Source organism: Thunnus thynnus, chromosome 21 (genome assembly GCF_963924715.1).
Source record: "Thunnus thynnus chromosome 21, fThuThy2.1, whole genome shotgun sequence".
NCBI lineage: Eukaryota > Metazoa > Chordata > Actinopteri > Scombriformes > Scombridae > Thunnus > Thunnus thynnus.
Window position 1 is genome coordinate 12605633 of NC_089537.1, and position 24460 is coordinate 12630092.

The following is a 24460-nucleotide window of genomic DNA, read 5'->3' on the forward strand; positions in this document are numbered from 1 at the left end:
ATAATGTAGCATAGAATATTTTCAACCAGAGCTGCAACGATTAGTTAATAAATCAATTAGTCGTTTAGTCCATTAGTTGATTGGGAACTATTTTGATGATAGATTAATCGTTTAACCCTCCTGTTGTCCTCCTGGGTCAAAATTGACCCGAGGACAACAGGTGTCATTATGTGCTGTCATCAAAAAAATTGAAATGGTTTCAAAACAATATCCTGACTAAACTTTTACATATACCAGTCTGCCATAATCCATCGACATATTTTCCTCTGATCTCAGCTATAGTTAAAATAATTTGTATAATAAGTTTAGTTAGGATACTGTTTTGAAACCATTTCAATTTTTTTGATGACAGCACATAATGACACCTCACCAGGATTACAGGAGGGTTAAGGCATTTTTTCAAGCAAAAACACCAAACATTTAATAGTTTTAGGTTCTCAAATTTGAGAATTCAATGCTTTCTGTGGTCTTACCCTATAGTGAATTGAGACAAGAAATTTTATGACCTCGTCCTTGTTCTGTAGGATACTTTTTTGATGTTTTTTGATATTTTATTGACTAAACAATTAATAGATAAATCAAGGAAATAAAATAATCAGCAGATTGGTCCATAATGAAAATCATCGTTAGTTGCAGCCCTACTTTCAACATGATCACATTAGAAATATACAATGGGGTCATCTTTCCCCAAATCCTCCAGTACATCATGCAACACAACATCTGCTCCAGTACACATTAGCCTTTTGAAGACTTTGAGATGAAGATATTTGTCTCTTCCTATGTCAACCTGGACCAATTCAATTCCTCTTTCTAACACTAGAGGGGGCAAAACACACCAAAACTGTGACAACTGAGCCGTGTGAGAAAACTTGAGACAGACATTGAGATTAATTTAACACAATAAAAATGACAAAGATTTACAATGAAAGCATTTATCACCATAAGCACAAGCACAACACAATAGTTGAAAAGAAAGATATATCAAACAAAGAGCAAAACACCAGTTAAAGAAAGTGAGAAAATATAAGTACTATAAGTAAAATATAAGTTTTTGGGTTTTTTTTTTTAGAAATGTGAATTTATTGTGACAGTTAAAAACTCTTTTCAGTTTCAGCTTTGGGATCATTTGATTAGCAGAACTGAGAGATTTTAAGTTACTATATGCTCAGAACAATTTTGACTGTTGAATTATTGTAAGGCTAACTGTTAAGTATTTCACTCTTTCTTCTTTTACTCTTGTAGAAGTAAAAAGAGTAATTCATGTACTAATTCATTTTTATACAAACTTTTATCCAATTTTTGTTTATGGTATTTTTTCTGATTTGTTACCATTGTATTTGTTGTCCAATACTGTTTTTACAGTTTCACAATTACTTCCAGTAAAAACTTCAAAGGCAATCCTCTGTATTCAACTTTAATTGGACATATGTTTAATTGGCTGTATAGTTATGCAGTGAGGGCAGAAGACTGATATGTGCAACATAGAAGTGTAATGTTATTTTTTTTAAAAGTACAGTGGCCTTGTGGCAGTTTCAAGCTTTGTGTTTTAAATGTAAAACTATCATTAGGAGCAGCTAAAGATTTCAAGAATCAGCAGATAATAAAACAGCTAAAGGCCTAAAGAACACTTGTCAACACCCAAATCTTTCAACAGCATGCAAACAACTTAAAGGTCAGGTTCACAATTTTTCAAGTCCGTCTTAAAACAACAGTCAGGTGCCCAAACGAACACTGAAAGAGGTTTTCCTCGCTGTAATCATTCCTTCTGTTCATACCGGCTATTAAAAGATTTGCTTCAAATGTGCTTTCAATGTAAGTGATGGGGACCAAAATCCACAGTGTCCAAACAGTCATTTTGTGCAAAAATGTATTTAAAAGTTTATCTGACGCTTATATGAGCAGTCTGAGTTAGTCATATCAAGGGGATATCATTTACAGCCTTTTTAGCATCAAATTCCCTCTTTGTGTTTCCCTGTTGAGCTGTGGTTGAAGTATAGTAACAAAAAGAAGGACTTTGGCACTAAAAAGACTGTAGAAAAATATCTACTTGATTTGACTCATTTGGATGGCCGAAGCTTCATATTAGCTTAAGATAAACTTTTAAATATATTTTTGCATAGAAGGAGGACTTTGGATTTTGTCCCCCATCACTTACATTATGAAGGGATCTTCTAATTCCTAGAGTTATCGCAGCCCTCTCTAAAACTATGATGCAGGTTGACATTTATCACTTGCATTCCCTGCTCTCATTCAGTTCACATCACTGTCCAGTGGCCAATTTGCACCATTGCCTCATTTATGTAAATATTAACACTGGATGGGACACAAATTGAAAGAGTTTCCTCTTATAAATAACTTGGGTTCTGGATTGATGATAAGCTGTGCTTCAAAAAGCACATTAATGAGCTAACAAAATCACTAAAAGCAAAACTATCATTCTTTTACAGAAATAAGACTTGTTTTACCCGGAAACTGCAGAAAACAAATTGTTCGATCAACCTTTTTATCTGTTTTGGACTATGGCGATACAATTTATAAGCATACTTCTGCCGCGACTCTTAAATCTCTTGATTCAGTATATCTTTCAGCTCTAAGATTCATAACTGGAGATAGCTTCAGAACACATCATTGTACATTATATCAGAAAGTTGGCTGTGAGAAGGGAACAACAACACTGTATTCTATTTATTTACAAAGCATTACTGGGCAAACTTCCTACATATATCTTTTCAATTACAGATCACTTTCTCTCTACACTAGATCCCATGACTATTTGATTCTTGAAGAACATCATGTTAATACTGAAATTGGAAAACTGGCTAAAATGGAAGAGCTGATCCCTTATACTCATTTCAATTATCTGTTGGCAGATTTGGTACAGTGTGAATGTGCTTTTTATGAATGATGTTGAGGTCTCTGACTGAATGTCGTCTCTGTTTGTATGATTGCTGTAAATCTTGTTGTTTTTTATTTCAAATAAACTTTGTTTTTATCTTTTCTGTATGTTCTGTACTCACGGCAGCCTTGGAAAAGAGAGCATACTGTCAATGGCCCCTCCCTACAGGAATAGAGGTTAATAAAATTTATTTCCAGAGGGAATGATGCACCTTACACCCAAAGAATTTAAAAACACTCCCATTTGCCTCATTGTTAAATAACATATAATTATTTGCCTTTATATTAAAGACACAATTCCAAACGCAGCAAATCCTAGCTTTGTTTTATATACAACAAAATTGTTGTAATCATTGCTGTATGTTTATCATGACATTTATATTATTTCTTACTATTATTTCCAACAGTGACATTTGTCGTTTTGGGGTTGTTTTTTTTTACTGTTTCTTATCTTAAAGTTTGGGCTGGGAGGTTACAAATGTTTCTCATTTGCATAAAAAAGCAGTAGAATGATGACCATGATGTCCTGATATAAACAACAGTGAACTTAGTGGAGGAATCACTACTCAACCTCATGTTGTGGCAAATCATAAAAAAATAAATTATAACACAGAACTGTGGGAATCACCAGAGATGACAAAGTTACTGATTGTTATTGATTATTGTCATTTTAAAAAAAGCTAAAGTTAACTACGCAGTCTAAAAGTGTTGAATGAGCCTTTTGTCTATCTTACAGACTAACAATATAAATCATTAGATTAGATAAGATTTATTCTTGACATCCTTCAATATTGATCTTGATGTCCACATGATAATTTATATCATTGTGGTTTGGGAACTAATGGATTGTTATTTGAAGACCTACTTCATGTTTTGTGTTCAGAGGCAAGAAAGAAAGTAAGGACATTTACTCAAGTACTGTACTTTAGCTCAGGTGAGGTACTAGTTTGTTTTTCCACCACGTTTTAATTTACATCAGCATTTAAACAGTTTAGTACAACTTCTCTACATAGTACTGCCAGTACTTTGTGTTTACTTTTATTCAGGTAAATCTTTAAATGAAGGGTTTCTACTGCCTTTTCACAGCAGACATTTTGACATTCACAGTATGAAAAACACAGGTGTAAACATTAAACTTAATGATGGCTGTCATGGTTACTGGGACACTTGGATAGAAAGGAGTCATTGTTAATGTTATTAGTAACACCAGTGCTTTTCCCACTATGACAACTCAAAACGTCTGCTGTGAAAAAGGCCTTATGGAATATCTTTCATTTTGTTGCTACTTTTGCTCAAGTAAATGATTCTTCACGACAGTTTAGAGGGAAACTATTTTACAAACAGGTACAGATAATCCCTGCATGCTTTATGTTTTTCTCTTTCGGTGCTGTACTTTTTAGGCATTGTCTACCTTTCTACGTTAAGAAAGAGGCATCACTTGGGTTTTAACAACGTTTCGCTTATGAGTTATTGATCTGGGAAGTTTGAACCTGTGAATATATTTCCAACTTAATGAGGTGCTGTTTTTTTGCCCCTTCTGGCACTTGGTGCCCTATAAGCACAGCGCGTGATGTGCATCATGTATAACAGTGGCGCTGCTGCAGATTCATTTTCTATGACCCATTTTCTACAAAAGAAATGTCAACTATTTTATTAGTTTCAATATATCGAGGGCTTGGAGCCAAAGGGGCCTAAGTGCCATGTGCGGCTAATATGAGTTTTATATATCAAATTAAAGCTCTCAGTGAGATCTTCGCAGTGCCAAAAGGACACAACTGAAATGATGACCCACAAGTTGTGATTAAAAGAAAACAGAAAGGTGTAACAGTAAAAGTCAGTGCAAAAAGGGCGTAAGCTCACTTGCGCCCTTTTGGCACTGAGCAAAGCATTGTGGGTACAACATTCTAACAACACTTAAGTCTAATTGGCTGAGAGGAAAGCATGGTCAAACGTTGAAAATAAATATTTGACAGCAGGTTTTAATGAGTTTGATGGAAGATGAACCAGATGAAATAGATGATCTTGATATCGACTTTGAGCCAGAAGGTAAATTCTTTTATACTTTTCTCACTCATCATTAGCATGCGAACAGTCCGAGCATGCTAGCAACATGATCGCAACATGATCATATCTTAATTAGTATTCTATGTCAATATTACATTCATGAAAATAGGTTAATATTGCCATAAAATGATTAGGCCTCTAGATTCAAAATGTTATTTTAAAACTGAAGAGTGTAAACTGGCCAGAATGAACAGTGGCATTAGCTAAAGTTAGCCTATGAATGCTATAATGTGTACACTATGTTATGCATACATGCTATGTGCCCTACATACATGTTGTGTAAAAGAAAAGCATGAATACATTTTTCTATTTATTTATAAATTGTTTATTTAGGAGGGTATCTGACTGAGGTCCAGGAGAAAGAGCAGCCAGGAAACGAGGGAGAGAGAGTTCAAGAAATAGAGAAAGATCAATAAATAAATGATAAGGGCATTTTAAAAGCCTTGATGAAAGTTGCTGTGCATTACTTCAAGGTATTTGTCCTTATCTTTTTTCAGTGTTGACTGAAGTGTAATTGATCAGTTTTAATTAAAATTAATGTGGTTTACAATTGTTTATTTACATATGCCCATATTCTGCATTAGTCTATGGGGAAAATGTTTGTGCCAAAAAGGTGTATCTCACTCTTTTGCCATTTTTAAAATGTTTAATAAATATTTTTCAACTTAAACTATAGCAGTATTCCTTTTATAGTAATGCTCAATCTGATAACACAAAAAGATCAAATATTGTGTACAGTATGTGGCAAAGGTAGCTGATTCAAGTTTGATCAAAATTTGTTTTGGCTCTCCTGTAAAATCTGATGTAAGGCACTTACGCCCCTTTGGCTCCAATGTATATAGCCAATGTTATTGAAGTCCAGATTAAATTAAGTTGTGTGGGCAATTTAGAGTTTCCAATTGATCTGTATATCTCTGGAATGTGGGAGGAAACCGGAGCACCCGGTTAAAACCCACGTCAACACGGGGAGAACATGTAAACTCTACACAGAAAGGGCTAAGGCCGCAAATCGAACCCTCAACCTTCTTCCTGTGAGGCCATACTGAGCTACTGTGCTGCCCTAACTCTTAAAAAGGATGTGTTCTTTTACCCGCAGCGGCACAGTGCTCATTTTAATTGTAAATTGTTATGTGTTTTGTGTAAAACTGAAATCAATCAATCAATTTATCAATCAATTTTTATCTATATAGCGCCATATCACAACAAAAGTCATCTCAAGGCACTTTTCACATAGAGCAGGTCAAGACCGTACTCTTAAATTTACAGAGACCCAACAATTCCCCCATGAGCAAGCACTTGGCGACAGCGGTAAGGAAAAACTCCCCTTTAACGGGTAGAAACCTCAAGCAGACCCCGGCTCTTGGTGGGCGGCCATCTGCTTTGACCGGTTGGGTTGAGAGAGAGAAAGAGAGAGGGAAAGGGGGAGGGGGGAATGAAGAACAACAATCATAACAACAACAAGTATAAGTATCAATAGCCAGGGAAGGATGCCATCAGGACTGTGAAGGACCGCGAAGGCTCGGCCCAGAACCCGGGGTTCCTGTGAGATGAGAAAGCACAAAAAACTCCGGGGAAGAAGCAAAGTTATTGACACGCATTGATGTTACATGAATGCATACAGATGGAGAGGAGGAGGAGGAGAGAGGAGCTCAGTGCATCATGGGAGACAGCAGCAGTCTAGGCCTATAACAGCATAACTAAGGGCTGATCCAAGGCGAGCCTGGTCGGCCCTAACTATAAGTTTTATCAAAAAGGAAAGTTTTAAGCCTACTCTTAAACATAGAGAGGGTGTCTGCACCCCGGACCGAATCTGGTAGATGGTTCCATAGAAAAGCAGCCTGATAGCTGAAGGCTCTGCCTCCCATTCTACTTTTAAAGACTGTAGGGACCACCAGTAGGCCTGCATTCTGGGAGCGCAGTGTTCTAGTGGGATAATACGGTATTATGAGCTCTTCAAGATATGATGGTACCTGAGATTAAGGGCTTTGTAAGTTAGGAAATCCTGTTAATCGTGCTGATTGAACACACTTGTGTGTCCTAGTCGTCCTGTGATCCACCACTGATGCAGGAGGTGAACGGCTTCCTCAGAACCTTGGCCAAGGAGGAGAACATCCTGGTGACGGCCGGACGCTTCTTCTTCTTTGGAGGCGGCGTTTGTGTTGATCCATTCTCCAGTTGGATGACTTCACAGGCTGGATTGACTCTTGCGGTGTTTCTCCGGAAAAACCTCCTCACTTTCCTCACAAAGGTGCTGATTCTTCCTGTGGACTTCTGTCCAGAGAAATTCTCTCTCCGTGATACATCCACTGCCGGTCTGGGAGAAGCTTTTATGATATCAAAACTGCAGGCTGAACCCTCAGATGAAGAGCAGATTGATTCTGCATCCTCAGCGTCAAACTCCTCAACACTGGTGACTTCGTCGGGACCGGAAAACTCAGGGAGGACTGAACTCTCAGAGGAAGAGGAGATTGATTCTGCATCCTCAGCGTCAAACTCCTCAATGTCGTCGATTGAGTCTGCACCGGAATATAGATTGGGGTCATCATCTGGGGATCCTTCTTCAAGTCGTTTCCTTCTCCAAAGGCACCATCGCAGGATCTGGACCATATGATAGACCATATCGTCCACAAGAGATTTGTTGTAGATGTTAGACTCAACAGCCTTGTGTAATTCTGGGAAAGCAGTCGATGAAAAAATTTCAGCCAGTGAGAGGTTCACCCTCCTCGTCACCTCTGCTGAGACCAACACCAGCAGTTTATCTGTGTTGTGGGATCTCTTTGGTTCAACTCCCATCCCCGCTCCAACAGACCAATGCAGGCATGTCCCAATGTGGACTTTTGTTATTTTCTCATGCACCATGTAATGAAACCAGTGGGACTCTGACTCACGAATGCTGTTCCTTAAAAAGAGAAACAGTCACACATTAGTCAACTGACCTGTCCTGGGCAGTGCTATTCAAACATTTCCTTCTTTTATGACATTTTTCATTACTCAGGGCCTTTATTTGAACAAAACACATAAACTCTTTAGACTAGGATGTGGTGGAAAATGTTTTAAAAGGCAGTATTGATCATTAACTGTATTTTTGTGGATCCTAATAATCCCAGAGTTACAAAAAGCTACATACAATATGGATGTTGGAGAAGAAGGTGTGAGTGAATAACAGAGTTTGGAAGTTTTTGACTTACATTATGATCGAAGTGTTGCTGGACCCTGTCTGATGCATCCTGAACCGGACCCGAGCAAACATCTCTTTATGCACTATGTGGGTGATCTTGTCCACTATATCAAGACACAGGCCCGAGAGCAACCTGATGGTATCGGTGTCAGTGTGGTCAGTTGCCAAAAACTCCCACTGCCTGGAGGAAAAGAGTAGGAATGGTTAAGCAAAACAAACATTTCACCAGTGTATACACAGTATATAGTCATGATTTCTGCTGCTTCATGATTTAATGTAACTGAAATGTAACTTTTGACTTACTCCTCTGTTATTTTGTGGAGACTTGATTTTATAATTGGTTTGATGGCCGTTTGTATCGACTCCACAGGGCTGGTGACTTTTTCAGGACTGGAAACATCAGATATCTCAGAACAGATTGATTCTGCATCCTCAGCATTGAGCTCCTCACTGTCAGTGGCTTCGTCTACACTTGAAAACTCAGAGAACTCACTGTCCTGGGATGTTTCTTCAAAACGTTTTTCTCTCCAAATGTACCCATGCATGATCTGGGCTGTATGGTACACCATGTCATCCAGGAGAGACTGGCAGGAGATGTCAGACCCACCAGACTGGGGCAATGGTGGGAAAGAGGGTGCGTAAAAGAAGTCAGTAATAGAGTGGTTCACCCTCCTCGTCACCTCCCCTGCGACCAACTCCAGCAGTTTATTGGCGTTGTGGGAACTCTCCTCCTTAACTCCCATCCCCTCTGCAAGAGAGACATTCAGGGTATCTCGAATGCAGCACTGCATGGCTTCCTCTGACACGAGATAATCACTCAAATCCATCTCTGACGCATCAATCCTGCTCCTTAAAAAGAGTTACAGTCACACATTAGTCAACTGCTTTGTCCTGGGCAGTGCTATTCAAACATATCTCTCTTTTATGACCTTTTTTTATAACTCAGGGCCTTTATGTGAACAAAACACATAAACTCTGTAGAACAGGATGTGGTGGGTTTTTAAAAGGCAATATTGATCATTAACTGTATTTTTGTGGATCCTAATAATCCTAGAGGTACAAAATGCTACATACAATATGGATGTTGGAGAAGAAGGTACAAGTGAATAACAGAGTTTGGAAGCTTTAGACTTACATTGTAGTCGAAGTGTTGCTGGACCCTAAGCTCCGCATACTGTTATAGACCTGAGGTAACACGTTGTCCATTATCATGCAGGTGATCGCCTTCACTACATCCTGGCACAGGTCCGAGAGCAAGCTGATGATATCCGTGCCAGTGTGGGCAGTTGCCAACATCTTCCACTGCCTTGAGGAAAAGAGTAGGAATGGTTAAGCTAAGCAAAACAAACATTTCACCAGTGTATACACATTATATAGTCATAATTTCTGCTGCTTGATGACTTAATGTAACTGAAATGTAACTTTTGACTTACTCTTCTGTTAGTTTGTGAAGATATGATGTAGTCACTGGGTCAATGGCCTTGAATAGGGAAAATCGTGCTGTGATGCGGTGACGCTCTCCATCAAATTCATATGATGAAATCTGACAGGAAAAGAAACAGGTTTTAACAACCAGGCATCTTTTACACAACAAAAACAGTTCTCATTAGGGTACTGTAAAACATCTATGTGTTCAAAATGTGACAACACTATTAACAGTGTGGTAATTGGTGCACAATTCACAAACCATCTCTTAATGAAATGTGCAAGCTGTCTGCATTCAGAGTGAGCAGATATAGATCTGTGACTCTGTGTGATTAATGTGTTGTAAAATGTTGCATAACAATTAACTGTCAGATATTAAAAATAATAAAAATTTGGAAGTATGTAGCACAGTGCGATGAATAACAAGGTATTTTTCTCACACACATTGATTTTAATTGCATAAACTTTTATCATCTCTACACTAACTGATCTGAACTGAACTGAACTGAACAACATCTCCAAAATGAGGCCATTTCTTTCCTATTGTAAAGTCTTTACACTGGTTACCTGTTAGTTTTCCATTTTTAATACATTTTGTCAATCACTTGTAAAGCACTATGAATTGTTTTTTATTTGTTTGAAAGGTGTTATATAAATAAAGTTCGATTGATTAATTGAATCTATGTCTGCATAAAGATCAATTCATTTCTAATTTATTTTAAATAGAATCATAGCTGACAAAAGTATTTTCTAATCTAAGTAGGCTGGAGTATTTCATCAAAATGGAACGGAAAAGGATGAAATGGGCTCACTGGTCAATCACAACCGAACCTGATTTTCTTACCTGTGCGTTCTCCATAACGGCTGATAGTTTCTTTATTGATTTCTCAGTAGTTTCCACGATGAAGGTCTGTGTACAAATGATCACTGAGGTTATCTTGAGTTGATAAAGTGACTAGAACTGAAATGTCATAAAGGACCAAACGTCACAAAGCCACTCGCATGACGTCAAAGCGCTCTATCCACGTGTAGAACGCAGGAGCAGCGCCGCCGCTACGTGCACGCGCTTCACGTAACACACGTAACTCAGCGTAACAGACAAGTGCTGATGTGTGCGCGGATTCCGTGACAATTGGACAGGGTTTCAAAAACGTTTTGATTAATATCTATGGAGTAAACAGACACTTTTCTATCTAGACACGGTGATAGAGGCACAGATAAGAATTGTTCTATTTTTTATAGATACACTGTAAGCGATTTTTACTAGTATGACGAAGTTATGATCCGCCCTACTCTGCCTCTGACTGGCTTACCCTGATATTCGTACCCTCTTACAGAGTATAGGCGTAACCGCTGCTACTACATTTTCTTTTAATGGTTTTAGGCCTGTTTGCGCTAGCGGTAATTAGCATTAGCATTATCACTGTGAACCATAAATTGTTGATGCACCGTTCTGATCTATATAGCAGCTAACGCTATCACCAGCTCCACCCTCTCATCCAAATATGGTAACTTCTGGCTCCAAAACTCAAACATGGCAACGGTCAAATCCAAGATGGCTTGTGCTCTGCAGCTGGACCGCAACAGGCATGAACGGACTTTTACTGTTTTATTTCCCCGTTTTCAGGTGTCTTGAAGTTATGTGCGTAACCCAAAACAACCATATACAACTTCAAATAAAACTTCACAAAACACTGTTACTGGATATACACACTCAACACTATGACACCAAATGGATTTAAACGCACAATATGTAATTTCAGCCACTAGGGGTCTCTCAATCAAAACAACAACAAAGGAGGGAGTGTGATGACGGTGTGAAGTAGCAAGGGATCATGGGAGTTGTTGTCTTCAGTGTTAAACAACGTGCTTCTCCGGGGTAGGATTACTCCAGTGTTCATTCTTCAGGATGTTTTTACCGGAAGCAGAATTATCCGCAGAGGTGTCCTCCTCTCCAAAACAAACGGACCTGGTGATTACAGGGAAAAACGCTGAATAAAGCAGTTTCGCCTAAAAAAAATCAGCGTTTCTCCAACTATGTTCGGCGAGCAATGGACGTCTGGTAGGGGCTGTTATCTGAGCTGCTGCCAACATTTGCACTGTTTATTTCTCATATAACTTAAGATCCAGACGTCCGATGACTAAAATCATTCATCCGGCTAAAAGATATAGTAAAAAACGACCAAAATTTATCATGAAAATGTGGCTTAAAACGGAATAAAAGTCCATTCATAACAGTTTCTGTCGAACAACCACAATGCCGATGTATTACTTACTCTTTGGTAGATGCAATTGTAGCGGAAAAAATCAACGTAGACGCATGCATCTTGTGCACTATACTCTTTGGTAGAGGGTTATGACTATGGTGCACATCACATATTTCTGATGTGATGTGAGCCAAATAAACAAGTGAAATGTTAGTATTTTATCCTCCTTGATTAGAAATTTGAGATGTGCTACCTTTTCCATATTTTTGGAACATGCCTACTGGATTTTGGGTTTAGCACTCTGCTGAGACTCCCATTGTTGAAGCTCAACCTCCTTCTCCAATTCAGTATAAACTTGTTCTATACAAATCTGTAATCTCTTAGCTCTCAGTAGCTATATTCATTTTTTCTCCACTTCAATCCTATGGCCTGTAAATGGCAAGCTGTGTTGTCAACGCAGAAAAAAATCAACTTACAACATGTATTCTTTGGAACGTAGCCAAAAAACTATTCACGAACAAAATCAAAACTATAGTGGAAATTATTCTTCAATAGTTCATCTTTCAATATGTGTGGTCATTTTGTCTGTATCTCTATCCTATGGTGTGCTGTTGGCATTTGAAATTGGCCAAATTTTTTGGTACTAATAGCTGGTTGAAAGTGCAGATATTTTTGTGAAGATATTTGAAGACTGACTGAAAGAAAAACAGTTTGTTGGTTCGATACTAATGTTCTAAGGATGGTAAATGAGTCAATTTCAGTATTTACAATTAAACTATAACTTTAACTGATTTTCAAATTTTAATCACATTTAGACTAGTAGTCTACTGAAAACAGTAAAAACACATTTTAAAACCATTCAGTTTATTGTGAAGAGACATCAGTCATAACATCTTGAATCATCATCTCCTCTTAAACTAAAACTCATCTGAAAAGTAAAGATTAAGAATTATTGCTTATGTAAGGATAGAATATAGGCCTATCCAGAATGAATTAACCTATGCAGTATCACTGATATTTAAATATGAGTATTGATTATCTGAATTACAGAGCTGATTCATCAGGTGAGGTCAAAATTGGGGAAGAAAATAGTTAAAAAGTCAAAAGAGAGAAAATCTCCATTGAAACGCAGTTAAATGAGCTTAAAGGGAACATCAGTGAATTTAAGATTGAAAGACACGATATTTGATTCTCTGCACATGACATTAAAAAAACAACTATATGAAATAAATCTATATATCGTGCACTAACATAGCATGAAAAGTATAAATTGATCATGCAGAAAAGTAATTAGCTGTACTCATTTATATCCACCCCAGACAGTGTGTTTTTTTGGTAGCGTCCCCTTTAAGCCCACCAGGTAAAAATGTTAATTAAAAAATAAACAAAGATAAACATACACATTTATTATCTATTTAACAGTATAATAATATAAACTGCATACAAAAATGTAAACTACACATGCTTATGTCATTGCAATGAACCACACTATGCAGCTATTGTATTGATGCAGCATGTGGTCTGTTTGCCAACATGCTAAAACTCATATTTTGATTTCAAAAGAAAAAATATTTCTAATTCAAGTAATATACTAACATATGTCTTTCTCAGAGCACTAATCAAGTAAATTTTGATAACAAATAAGTATTTACTAAACATGGGAGTAAAAGTATGCCAAACATTTTATCTTCTGAGGGTACCAAAATCATCACAAGTTTTTTGATACTTCTTCTGGGATCAGCAGGCACATGTCACACGTGCTTTGATAACTTAATATTGACAAATCTGATTGATTTACAGTGTGTCAACTCAGAAGTTGCAAGTGGGCTTATATGGTACATGGGCTTAATAGGGACGTTTATCCTACATTAGCTGGGTGTTGTTCATAACATAACATAATAGTGTAGCTAAGTTATGCCTGCTGTATCATGAGGGTTTTGTAAATGTTTTTCGCTTTTATTTTAGACCTGGTCTTTGTGCTCAGGACCACAGGACAACATAAAGGAGTACCTGCAGTTTAAGGTATCTGACAATATCTGTCACTCAGTAACTTACTATGAGTAACATCATTCATTAAAATCGTTGTATTGCTTACAGTATTAGATCATTTTGTCAGAACACTGCTTAGCCTACATATTCAGACCTGCCAACTTGTACACATTTTGCGTTGCATGTACACATTTTGACATCAAAGTACGCTGGTACGATTTGTCATTCTAAACTACGCAAAATCTGCTCAATTACCTAATTTTTGTTGTTGTGTAAAAGATGCCTGGTTGTTAAAACCTGTTTCTTTTCCTGTCAGATTTCATCAGATGAATTTCATGAGGACAGTCCCCGCGTCAAGGCATGATTTTGCCTATCCGAGGCCGTCGACCCAGTGACCAGTTATTTATAAAATAACAAGAGTAAGTCAAAAATTACATTTCAGTAACATTAAGTAATCAATCTGCAGAAATTATGACTCTATACTGTGTATACACTGGTGAAATGTTTGTTTTGCTTAACCATTCCCACTCTTTTCCTCCAGGCAGTGGGAGTTGTTGGCAACTGCCCACACTGACACCAATACCATCAGCTAACGTTAGCTGGGAGGCTAGCAGAGGCTAACTGGCTGTGCTTCCCTCCGGTCATGCTGCAGCTAACGCTCCGCTAGGATGTGGAAAGTTGAAATTGTGAATTGAGTTAACGCAGACCTTCCAACTTTAGGAAAATATTTAATGTTAATAACGTTAGCCTAACGTTACGTAATTTGCAAGCTAGCTTGCTTGTTCACCAGGCATTTAAGGTGGCAATGTAACGTTAGGACATATTGTCCATATGTCGCAGATTGTAAAACGTGACTTTTTCATAGTGTGTATTCATAATTATTGTTGCAGCCAAACCCGTAACTGTAATGAGAGGAGCGGTGGCACAATGGAAAAAGAGTGAGTTAATGTGCCACAGAAATAACGTTACCTAGAAAGTTGCCAGGAGCTGTGTGTGCGCAGGTGTGTGTAAAAGGTAGAATGGGCCTGTGGCCTACTAGGTGTGTATGTGTTGGCACTGTACTCTATAACTTTGCCTACTACAGGAAAATTTCAAGGAAACACCCCCTACTGCAAATTAAGTAGAATATGTAAGGAGGGATGTGATGACTTCTACAGTTTCAACAGCCATGTTCATATTCAGCCTGTATTGTCATTAGGTCATCATACCATTAAGTTACAACCTTCCTATGATGAGAACTGTTGTATTAACCAGCTCTAAAATATTAATTTAATCGTAGCCACAAAATAGTCTGTTTAGGCTGGTCTGGGTTTTACAGCTACATTATCATCTTTTCAAATTAGCTAAAAATATATTTTCAAAAATCAAATTGGCTTAAAGTTTGATTATTGTGGAGATGTTAACAATATAAATATAGAAATGCAGCAGTAGTGGTAGGTTAGTGTGTAGCCTGAGTGAAATTGTGTTCCTTGGTGAACTGTGTGTTAGGCAGGTGAAAGACAAATGGACAAACAGCCATAAATGACCAACTAACAGTATCTGCAGATATTTCTGCAAACAATCTGTTATTGGTAGCAAGAATTTTCATATCAGTGCATCCCTCACATTTTTGTCAGTTTGCTGCATGTGTGCACGTGATGTACAAATTATGTATAATAATTCATTGTGCGAACAGCAGTGATTTGCATCTGACGCATTTAGGTTGCGGAAGTGGTACTGAAAAAATTCGTCCAGGGTTGGCAGGTCTACATATCACCCAGATGCTTTATTTTTCCAAACAATTTTATTATGTGTGTGGATTTTAATTAATAGCAGTTTGTTTGTTACTTGTAAGGTTGGCTACCAAAGCAATTCAGCAGGTACCATGTACGCCATTATGAAGAGGTGGCTTCACTGGGAGACCACACTGGTTTTAATGCCACTGTGCTGGTGGATGTCTGCACTGAGCAGACCAAGGAGTGGGTGACAGTATCGAAGGGGTCGTCCAGAGTGACGTGGATGGTGAATGTTACCCGACCAAGGTTGGGGCGCCGCATGTAAGTTTTGCTGTTGAAACTTCTTAAAGCAACTTATTAGTGACCCTTTTTCCTTTGGCCCATACTGCAGTAAATTTATTACATTGTGACAGAGAAATCAATGCAGATCCGCAAATCGGGATGGGAGTTGAGGCAAGGTGATCCCACAACACAGATAAACTGCTGGTGTTGGTCACAGCAGAGGTGTCGAGGATGGTGAACCGCTCACTGGCTGGAATTATTTCATTGACGGCTTTCCCACAATTACACCAGGCTGTTGACTCTAACATCTCCCCCGAATCTATAGTGGATTATATGGTTTATCATATAGCCCGGATCATGCAATGACGCCCTTGGAGAAGAAAATGACTTGAAGGATGGGCGGGGATGGGAGTTAAGGTGAAGAGCAGTTGAGTTCCCACAACTCCGATAAACTGCTGGAGTTGGTCGCAGGAGAGGTGATGAAGAGGGTGAACCACTCAATTACTGACTCCTTTTACGTACCCTCTTTCCCACCATCACCCCAGTCTGGTGGGTCTGACATCTCTTGCCAATCTCTCGTGGATGACATGGTGTACCATACAGCCCAGATCCTGCATAGGTGCTTTTGGAGATCCCAGGACAGTGACTTCACCGACGATGAGGAGCTCAATGCTGAGGATGCAGAATGAAAGATCAGTCTTTTCTGAGTTTTCCTGTCCAGACAAAGTCACTAGCCCTGTGGAGTTAGTAGACATGGCCATCAAACCAATTATAAAATCAAGTCTCCATAAAATAACAGAAGAGTAAGTCAAAAGATACATCAAGTCATCCAGCTGCAGAAATTATGACTCTATACTGTGTATACACTTGCTTAACCATTCCTACTCTTTTCCTCACACTGACACCGATACCATCAGGTTGCTATCGGGCCTATGCCGGGATATGGCGGAGGAGATCACCCACATAGTGCTGGACAACATGTTACCTCAGGTCTGTTACATGATGCACGGCTTAGGATCTAGCAAGACTACGACCACAGTGTAAGTCAAAAGCTTCCAATAAACTGCTGATGTTGGTCACAGCAGAGGTGACGAGGAGGGTGAACAGCTCAATTACCGAATTTTTGTTGTTGTGTAAAAGATGCCTGGTTGTTAAAACCCGTTTCTTTTCCTGTCAGATTTCATCAGATGAATTTCATGAGGACAGTCCCCGCGTCAAGGCATGATTTTGCCTATCCGAGGCCGTCGACCCAGTGACCAGTTATTTATAAAATAACAAGAGTAAGTCAAAAATTACATTTCAGTAACATTAAGTCATCAATCTGCAGAAATTATGACTCTATACTGTGTATACACTGGTGAAATGTTTGTTTTGCTTAACCATTCCCACTCTTTTCCTCCAGGCAGTGGGAGTTGTTGGCAACTGCCCACACTGACACCAATACCATCAGCTAACGTTAGCTGGGAGGCTAGCAGAGGCTAACTGGCTGTGCTTCCCTCCGGTCATGCTGCGGCTAACGCTCCGTTAGCCTCCTAGCTAGCCCCGAATCTCCGTTTGGATCCAACCGGAGCACCGAGCCCCGGTTTGTTATTCAGGTCAGTGGAAAAGTGGGAAGTTGGAAGAAGCAGCAGGTCTGTCAGGCAGCTGAGTGAAGTGGAGCCTGCGGAGGAAGCACCGGTTAGCCCCGGTTTCATTACAGGCAGATTCACTCACTACAGTGGGTGAGGAAATAAAACCAATGACTCAATAAGTACAAACACTTAATTTATTCCTGTGGAGCCGACATGCAAACTGTTTTGGTTTAGTAAATTTCAGCTGTCAGTTAGCCAGGTTAGTCTGTGGACAGACTCTCAAGCCTGTCAAAGGCGTTTAGGGAGGAGCGAAAGAGTACCGCTGTAAATTAAAGGGGTTCGCTTGATTTGCAACACAAGACAAAACAAGAACATCATTACAAAATGACAATAATAAACAATAATCATTTTATCTCAATGATCTTGTTTTCATAATCGTTGAAAGGCAAAATTATAATCAATATAAAGTTCGATTAATCGCACAGCCCTAGTATATATTGTTAATTACTTTTTATCTGGCTCAGTAGTGTTTAGTGATTTTCATGTGTGATCCATATATGCTAATTTGATGTTATTAGGGCAATCTATTAAGTTTCTTCCAATATTCCTAATAAGGCAGTAAGGAGGATTTTTTCTGAAATCTTAGATGATTGACAGATTTTGATAATCAGTTAATAAATTCAGTCATTTTACAAGCCAATATGCCGGTTTAGGTTTCTTAAATGTGAGCATTTGCTGTTTGTCTATTTTTATACCACTCTAAAATAATATCTTTGAGTTTTTAAGCTGTTGGTTGGACAAAATATTATATCTGAAGATGTCACTATGTTGTTAAAATGATCTGCAGTTTTATTAGTAGTCTAAGAGACAAATATCATAAAATCCAGACAAGTAAAACTGAAACTATCTGTGTGGCCTGATCAAGCGGCAACCTCCAGAGCTGAAAAGCGAAGCCAATGCGAAAGTGCCAAAAACCTGCATTCTATCTAATGGCCATCAAGGGGCGACTCCAGTGGTTGCAAAAAGAAGTCTGATTGTATGGAAGTCTATAAGAAAATGACCCTACTTCTCACTTGATTTATTACCTCAGTAAACTGTTTCCTAATGAGTTTATGGTCTCAATTGCTAGTTTCAAGTCTTCTCCAATACAGCATGGTGCTCATTTTATAATTTTAGAGTAAAATAGATGATAAAGCAGGGTATGCTTTAGGGCATGGCTACGTTGTGATTGACAAGTTGCCACCATGGTGACAATGTTGCTTACATAACGTAACCATTGCGTATAGGCATAGCTGCTGCCATTTCACAGTGTGTTTTCAGTTCACTAAAGTTAATTGTAACATTGTGGTCGCCTAAAAAAAGTCTTGTTTAGCGTTTGGTTGTAATAAAAGACACATCAATGAGTCGGATGATCAGTTTTTCTGGTGAGTACATTTTGTTTGAATGGTTTTAGGCCTGTTTTTCCCTAGTGAAAATTAGCATTAGCATTATCACTGTTAACCATGGCTTGTAAATGCATCATGCTAACGAAGCTAGCAGCTAGTGCTATGGTCAGCTCCACCCTCTCGTCCAAATATGGTCACTTCTGGCCCCAAAAATCAAACATGGCAACGGCCAAATCCAAGATGGCGATGGTCAAAATCGCTACACTCGAGACTTCAGAATGGCAGTTTGCAAACCAATGGGTGACGTCACGGTGACTGCGTCCATATTTTCTGGACAGTTAGGTACGGCAACTCCACTTGGACAAATCACATGTCACCATCAAGGAGCAATGGAGGGCTAACAAACTGATGCAGGGCAGGTGTGGAGGGAAAAGCAGGCTGGGAACACAGGAGGAAAAACACAGGGCAAACTGAAAACCAAAAGCCCACCATGCACATGAATGAACACTGTAGTCACACTGAGCAGGAATAACAAACACGCTTCAATATGACATTGACAACCTTAGGGTCTTTAAAGAACTCAGACAGCCATTGCCGTTGTCATGAACATGAAACAATAAGTTTGACAAGTGGCCTGCATGTAACAACAAAAATAGGACTGAAAGACAACTGTTGCTCTTAGTTTCATTTCACTTTTGCACTTAGATTCTACGAGGGTCAGTATGTAGTGAGCAACAGTCCTCAGTCACATTTCCTTAAGAAAACAGGAAAAGTCTGAAGGTATCTGGTGGATTTGGGGGATTATGGCAACCAAGGAACACAGAGTTTGGGATTGTTTGTCAGACAAAATAAGAAATTTTATGACCTCACCTTGTTCTGTAGGATACTGATGTTTTTTTACTGTTGTTGACTAAATGATTAATTGATTAATCAAGAAAATAATCAGCAGATTAATCCAAATGAGAATAGTCATCTGGAACGTAATCTTTTATCATCAGGGATTTCTTTAACAACTGGTTTTCCCTGTTTCGCTATGGATCAGTGAGCAATGAGATTAACAACAGTCAATAGTGGCAAAGCACAGTCAGACTATAAACAGAGTTTTTATTATTCTTTTTCAATTTCTAAATATCTTCATGTATTGTGTATTTGTTAACACGTTAGAAATCAGAATCTGAGTTTCCTCTGTGGCATCCTTGAACACACTGATCCAAACCAAACCAGTTCAACTTCCAGTCATTTGGATCAGGTAATCCAAATCTAAAATATTAAAATGTCCATTTAACTTTTGCAAAACTTGAAACATTTCGTAGGTTTGTTCTAATACCAAACTAGTTGCATAAATGTTTCCTCTTTCTTAAGTGTGGTGACATTTTCTAAACTCAAATGGGTTCAGGGAGGATGAAAGTTTGGTCTTGATCAAAAACTTTGTTTCTCTCAGCAGCAACACTTGTATCAGCATTAACATAATTCTGACAAAACTCATACTCCACCCAGTGTTCAGAGGTCTGAGTATATAAATACGGCCCCTCAATAACATCTGAGGATGTAGAACGGCTGCATTAAAAGAGCCAAAACTGTGAGAGCCTGTCAGTCATCAAACAGCTCTAGGAGAGGATCAATTCAATTCCTCTTTCTAACACTAGAGGGAACAAAACACCACAAAACTGTGATAATTGAGCCACTTGAGAAACTTGAGACAGACATTGAGATTAATTTAACACAACAAAAATGATTAAGATTTACAATAAAAGCATTTATCACCATAAACACAAGTGCAACACAATAGTGTAAGAGAAAGATATATCAAACAAAGAGCAAAACACCAGTTAAAGAAAGTGAGAAAATATAAATAAGTAAGTAAGTAAGTTTTTTTAGAAATGTGAATTTATTGTGAGAGGTAAAGTCTCTTTTCATTTTAAGCTCAGGGATCATCTGATTAGCAGAACTGAGAGATTTTAAGTTACTATTTGCTCAAAACAATTCAGAAATATACTCAGAGAGCCTGACAGGTAAACTTTTATTATCCACTGGCAGCTAATGAAGAGAGGTCAACACTGGACTCATGTGCTCCCTGCACTCTGTCTTTGTCTGAAAGTTTAAAACATTTGGCAATAATAAAAGTCTGAAATTGAAATATAATTTGAGACCAGGAGATTTACTGATTGTTCTTTCAAAAGCAGTTGAAATATTGACAGACATATTTGAAATAGTCCCCAAATGCCCCATTATCTGTAGGTATTCTTTTTATTACAGCTTTTACAGCAGTTTTGTGATTGTTACAACATTTTTAGACATTTTTAGACCAAACAACTAATCAATTAATGGAGAAAATAATCAACGGATTAAATCTATAATGAAAATAATCGTTAGTTGCAGCCCAAGGTGACAGAAATCTTAGACATGGGTGTCTCAAAACAAATAAAACAAACTATCTGACCAACTGTGTCTGCATGACTGAATACCACTTGTAACCAGAGAGAATATACAGTATGTTTTTATTTTATTTATTTATATTTTTTTGTAATTTGAGTGAGTAGGGTTATTATTATAGACTAATAATGCAGCTTTTGTCTTTGTTTCGTCCAGTAATCAAAGCTGAATGTTGTCAATGTCAATGATAGAAGTCTGAAGGTACGCTCACTATTATCACTATTATCATTTACCCACAGTGTCTTATAATCCCACATTAATGATGTTTCTCTCTCTTATATGTTACTTATTCCTTTTTTCTTTTCTCTGTTTAGGTTTTCAGTGAAAGGTGCAGAATCCACTACACGCCCCCGAAGGTGAAGTGAGGCTCTGCGTGACGAGAGGAGCTGCTTCACTCGATGGTTGAATCCAGACTGGAGCTGAAACTGTGACCTGCTGCTGCGTGCCGACTGCAGGCTGTTCACCATGCAGACCACTCTGACCTCTTCTCCACCTCACTCATATTCCATTGTGGTTATTGTGCTGCATTAACATCACTGTAAAACATCACTGTGTGGTTCTTTAATGAGAAACATTGTACAAAAAGAGTCTTTTTTTTAAAGATAATGAAATGTTTTCAAGTGAAGCTTGTTGTCTGTGATAATTTGAATAAGAATAAGAAAATGTTTCCTGGTTTGTCATAACTCACAACAGGAGGATTTGATTACAGTTTCATTATAAATAAAATACATTTTTCATGAACACCATTTAAAAATAATTAAATTTGATGTCCATGAGAAAATCCAGTTCATTTGTGTTATATGGTGCAATTTAAACAACAGCCAGACTTAATCAGGTTAACGAGTCACCTTTTTCTATTTGTAACAATTTCAAGGGCGAAGACCCTATTGTATTTCGTGTGTTTGTTTCTTTCTTATTCTTTCTTTATTAATACGCCACTTCAACTCTAAATTTGACCCCCTAAACATTCAGCTGTTACCAAAGTGTAACAGCTGAACTTAGACAATAAGAATGTTATATAATCCAGGTCAAGGTAAACTATATTATCCCAGAGAGGGAAGTTCAGGTGGTCAGTACAAAAACAGTCTTAAAAACAGATATGAACACAACTGTACAATATGCAGTCCCCCCTTCCATCCCCCACACACTTGTACTCTCTCTCACACACACACACATATATACACACACACACACAGACACACACATACCCCATATACAGTGGACTACATGATTCCTGAGAAACAAACTCTGCATCAGCATTACAATCAAATAAAAAGATAAAAAATATATTGCACCATAAAAGTGTTGCACAAGGACTACCGTTGCACACAGCCCCGGCCAAAATACCATCAAATCCTATGTTTGTACTGTCACTCTCATTTAACAGTCTAATTACTGAAGGAACAGAAGGCTTGCTAAACCTGGTTATTCTTATTTCCTTTGCAGAATCCTTCCTTTGCCCTGATAGTCTAGTTGGAAGTTAGAACTTAGTTAGAGGGTGAGCAGGGTCACTGAGGATGAGCTCAGCCTTACTCAGGATGAGATCTGTACACAGCTGAGTAGCTGACTGGTCAAATCCATTGACCCAACTCGCCATCTTGATCATATGCTGCAACTTATCTTGCTACTGGTTGCGCATGTTACCAAACACAAATCAGGCTTTGTAAAACAGTTGCAAGACATAACGATCAACATTAAAACTGTACAATATCTCTAAGAACATTCGCTGTTGCAGTTTTTTGACCTTCACTGAACTTCCCACCTTCCTTTGGCAGGTGTACGTGTGTGTGTGTGTTGGTTGGTGGTGTGGGGGCAGGTGGTGCTCCCATTGGACCATCAGCCCTGTTAATTAACAAATCATCTACTGCACACACTAATGTACACCTCCCAGAGGACATTGATGCAGGACTCCTTAACCATAACTGACATTTCTAATGTCACAGTTGGGGGGGGGGGGGGGACTGCATATTGTGTAGTCGTATTCATATCTGTTTTTATGACTTCTGTACCTTGACCACCTGAACTTCCCTCTCTGGGATAATATAGTTTATCTTGACCTGGATTATTTATTTATTAATTTATTAATTAATAGACAAATAAATATTTATTTATTTGTTATTCAGGTTAAAGTGGGAAAAACCAGCAGGTCTGTCGGCCAGCTGAGTGAAGTGAAACCTGCGGAGGAAACACCGGGACCATCATGGAGAAATAGTCCATAGAGGAGCTGCTGTGTTCAGCTGCACAGATAGGAAATCCCGCAGCTGACAGGATGTACTACTCTGTTTGGAAAAATATTTTAGTCTCTTTTTGGTTTATAACAGCAGTTGGCAACGTTGGGACGGGCAGTGGTGCATTTGGTTATTAGCAATAATTCATTATCATCATAGATAATTACGAATTATGAAATCAAGATATTGTTAACCTTAATAATTCGGGCACCAACTGTTGGATCTGTGAGGAACACAGTTGATTATTTGCAATAATTATCAATTATCAAAGATAATTAACTAATTATAACAATTAATAGAATTATTAATATGAACTAACAAATACAGGGCACCACCCGGAAACCGGGACCAATAACCGAACAAGGTAGTCTCATAAATGGGAGTTCACCGAGAATGTTAATATCTGAGAGATAAACATTTCAAGGGTGAACAAAGAAGGGTTGAATTCGAGCTCTGACTCCTTCAATCAGCCACTTTTCACAATATGTTACACAATAATGACAAAAGAACTTCTCTTTAAAGATATAACAGTGTTTATTAAACTTTGCAAAATTAACAAAGTTAACAAATGCTTCATTCAATTAAAGCTGCAGGCAGCGTTGAAAAATTCTATTTTCTTATAGAATTGGAGACAACAAAATTGAAATACTTCTACAAGGTGCTTTCTGTAAATTAAAGCTGCAAGCAGCGTTGAACGGGCCCTCGCGCCTTTGTGCACGTCAGGCCGCGGTGCAATTGAAGGGCTTCTCTGACGGGCATGTAGATGTCTTCAGACCCGGGCTGTTTTCAGACAGTGCAAGAAGGAGATAAACATCACTTCCTTTGTCCACTATTTTGCCCGCTGTTGGGGCTGCTTCACTGAAATTTTGTAGGGGGCGCTATCCAGCCAGTTTGCATCACTGATGGAATATTGTCATGTACATGTGTTCAGGCCGGGAGTCTTATCAAACATGTAAAGTTTGGTGCAGACTGGAGCATTTACAATAAAGTTATAGCAACTTCCTCTGTCATGGCGAAACATCAAATCTCAACAGTGTGAGGATGAGAATTTTCTGCAGGGTGAGACATGGCTGCCTTGCTCACACCTG

The 24460-nt window shown here is 38.4% G+C and overlaps 3 protein-coding genes and 1 long non-coding RNA gene across 15 annotated transcripts in view; 1 reads left to right on the forward strand and 3 right to left on the reverse strand.

Moving 5' to 3' along the window:
- LOC137173621 (cystatin-B-like) overlaps positions 1-24460 on the reverse strand; it is a 37362-nt gene that overhangs the window by 3182 nt on the left and 9720 nt on the right. The gene's annotated exons all lie outside the window — the stretch shown is intronic.
- LOC137173622 (cystatin-B-like) overlaps positions 2427-24460 on the reverse strand; it is a 39737-nt gene continuing 17703 nt past the window's right edge. The window contains exon 4 of the mRNA XM_067578524.1: positions 2427-2438. The gene's annotated coding sequence lies outside the window, so the exon portion shown is untranslated. The remainder of the gene's footprint in view (positions 2439-24460) is intronic.
- On the reverse strand, positions 6636-10489 carry LOC137173319 (uncharacterized). Its single transcript, XM_067578091.1, has 6 exons — positions 10407-10489; positions 9571-9680; positions 9273-9443; positions 8441-8986; positions 8148-8318; positions 6636-7858 (listed from the first exon to the last, which is right to left on the reverse strand). Exons 1-6 carry the CDS (start codon positions 10419-10421, stop codon positions 6997-6999), a joined length of 1875 nt encoding a protein of 624 aa, XP_067434192.1. The 5' UTR covers positions 10422-10489; the 3' UTR covers positions 6636-6996.
- On the forward strand, positions 11535-21769 carry LOC137173320 (uncharacterized). Of its 12 annotated transcripts, XR_010925153.1 has the most exons (7): positions 11535-11624; positions 13735-13791; positions 14075-14177; positions 14300-15794; positions 15887-17035; positions 17158-17350; positions 21459-21769. It is a non-coding gene; the product is annotated as an uncharacterized lncRNA (long non-coding RNA). The 12 variants fall into 12 exon arrangements; XR_010925155.1 differs by lacking the exon at positions 13735-13791 and having other exon boundaries at positions 11538-11624; XR_010925159.1 differs by lacking the exons at positions 11535-11624; positions 13735-13791 and adding an exon at positions 21301-21345 and having other exon boundaries at positions 13805-14177; positions 17158-17362.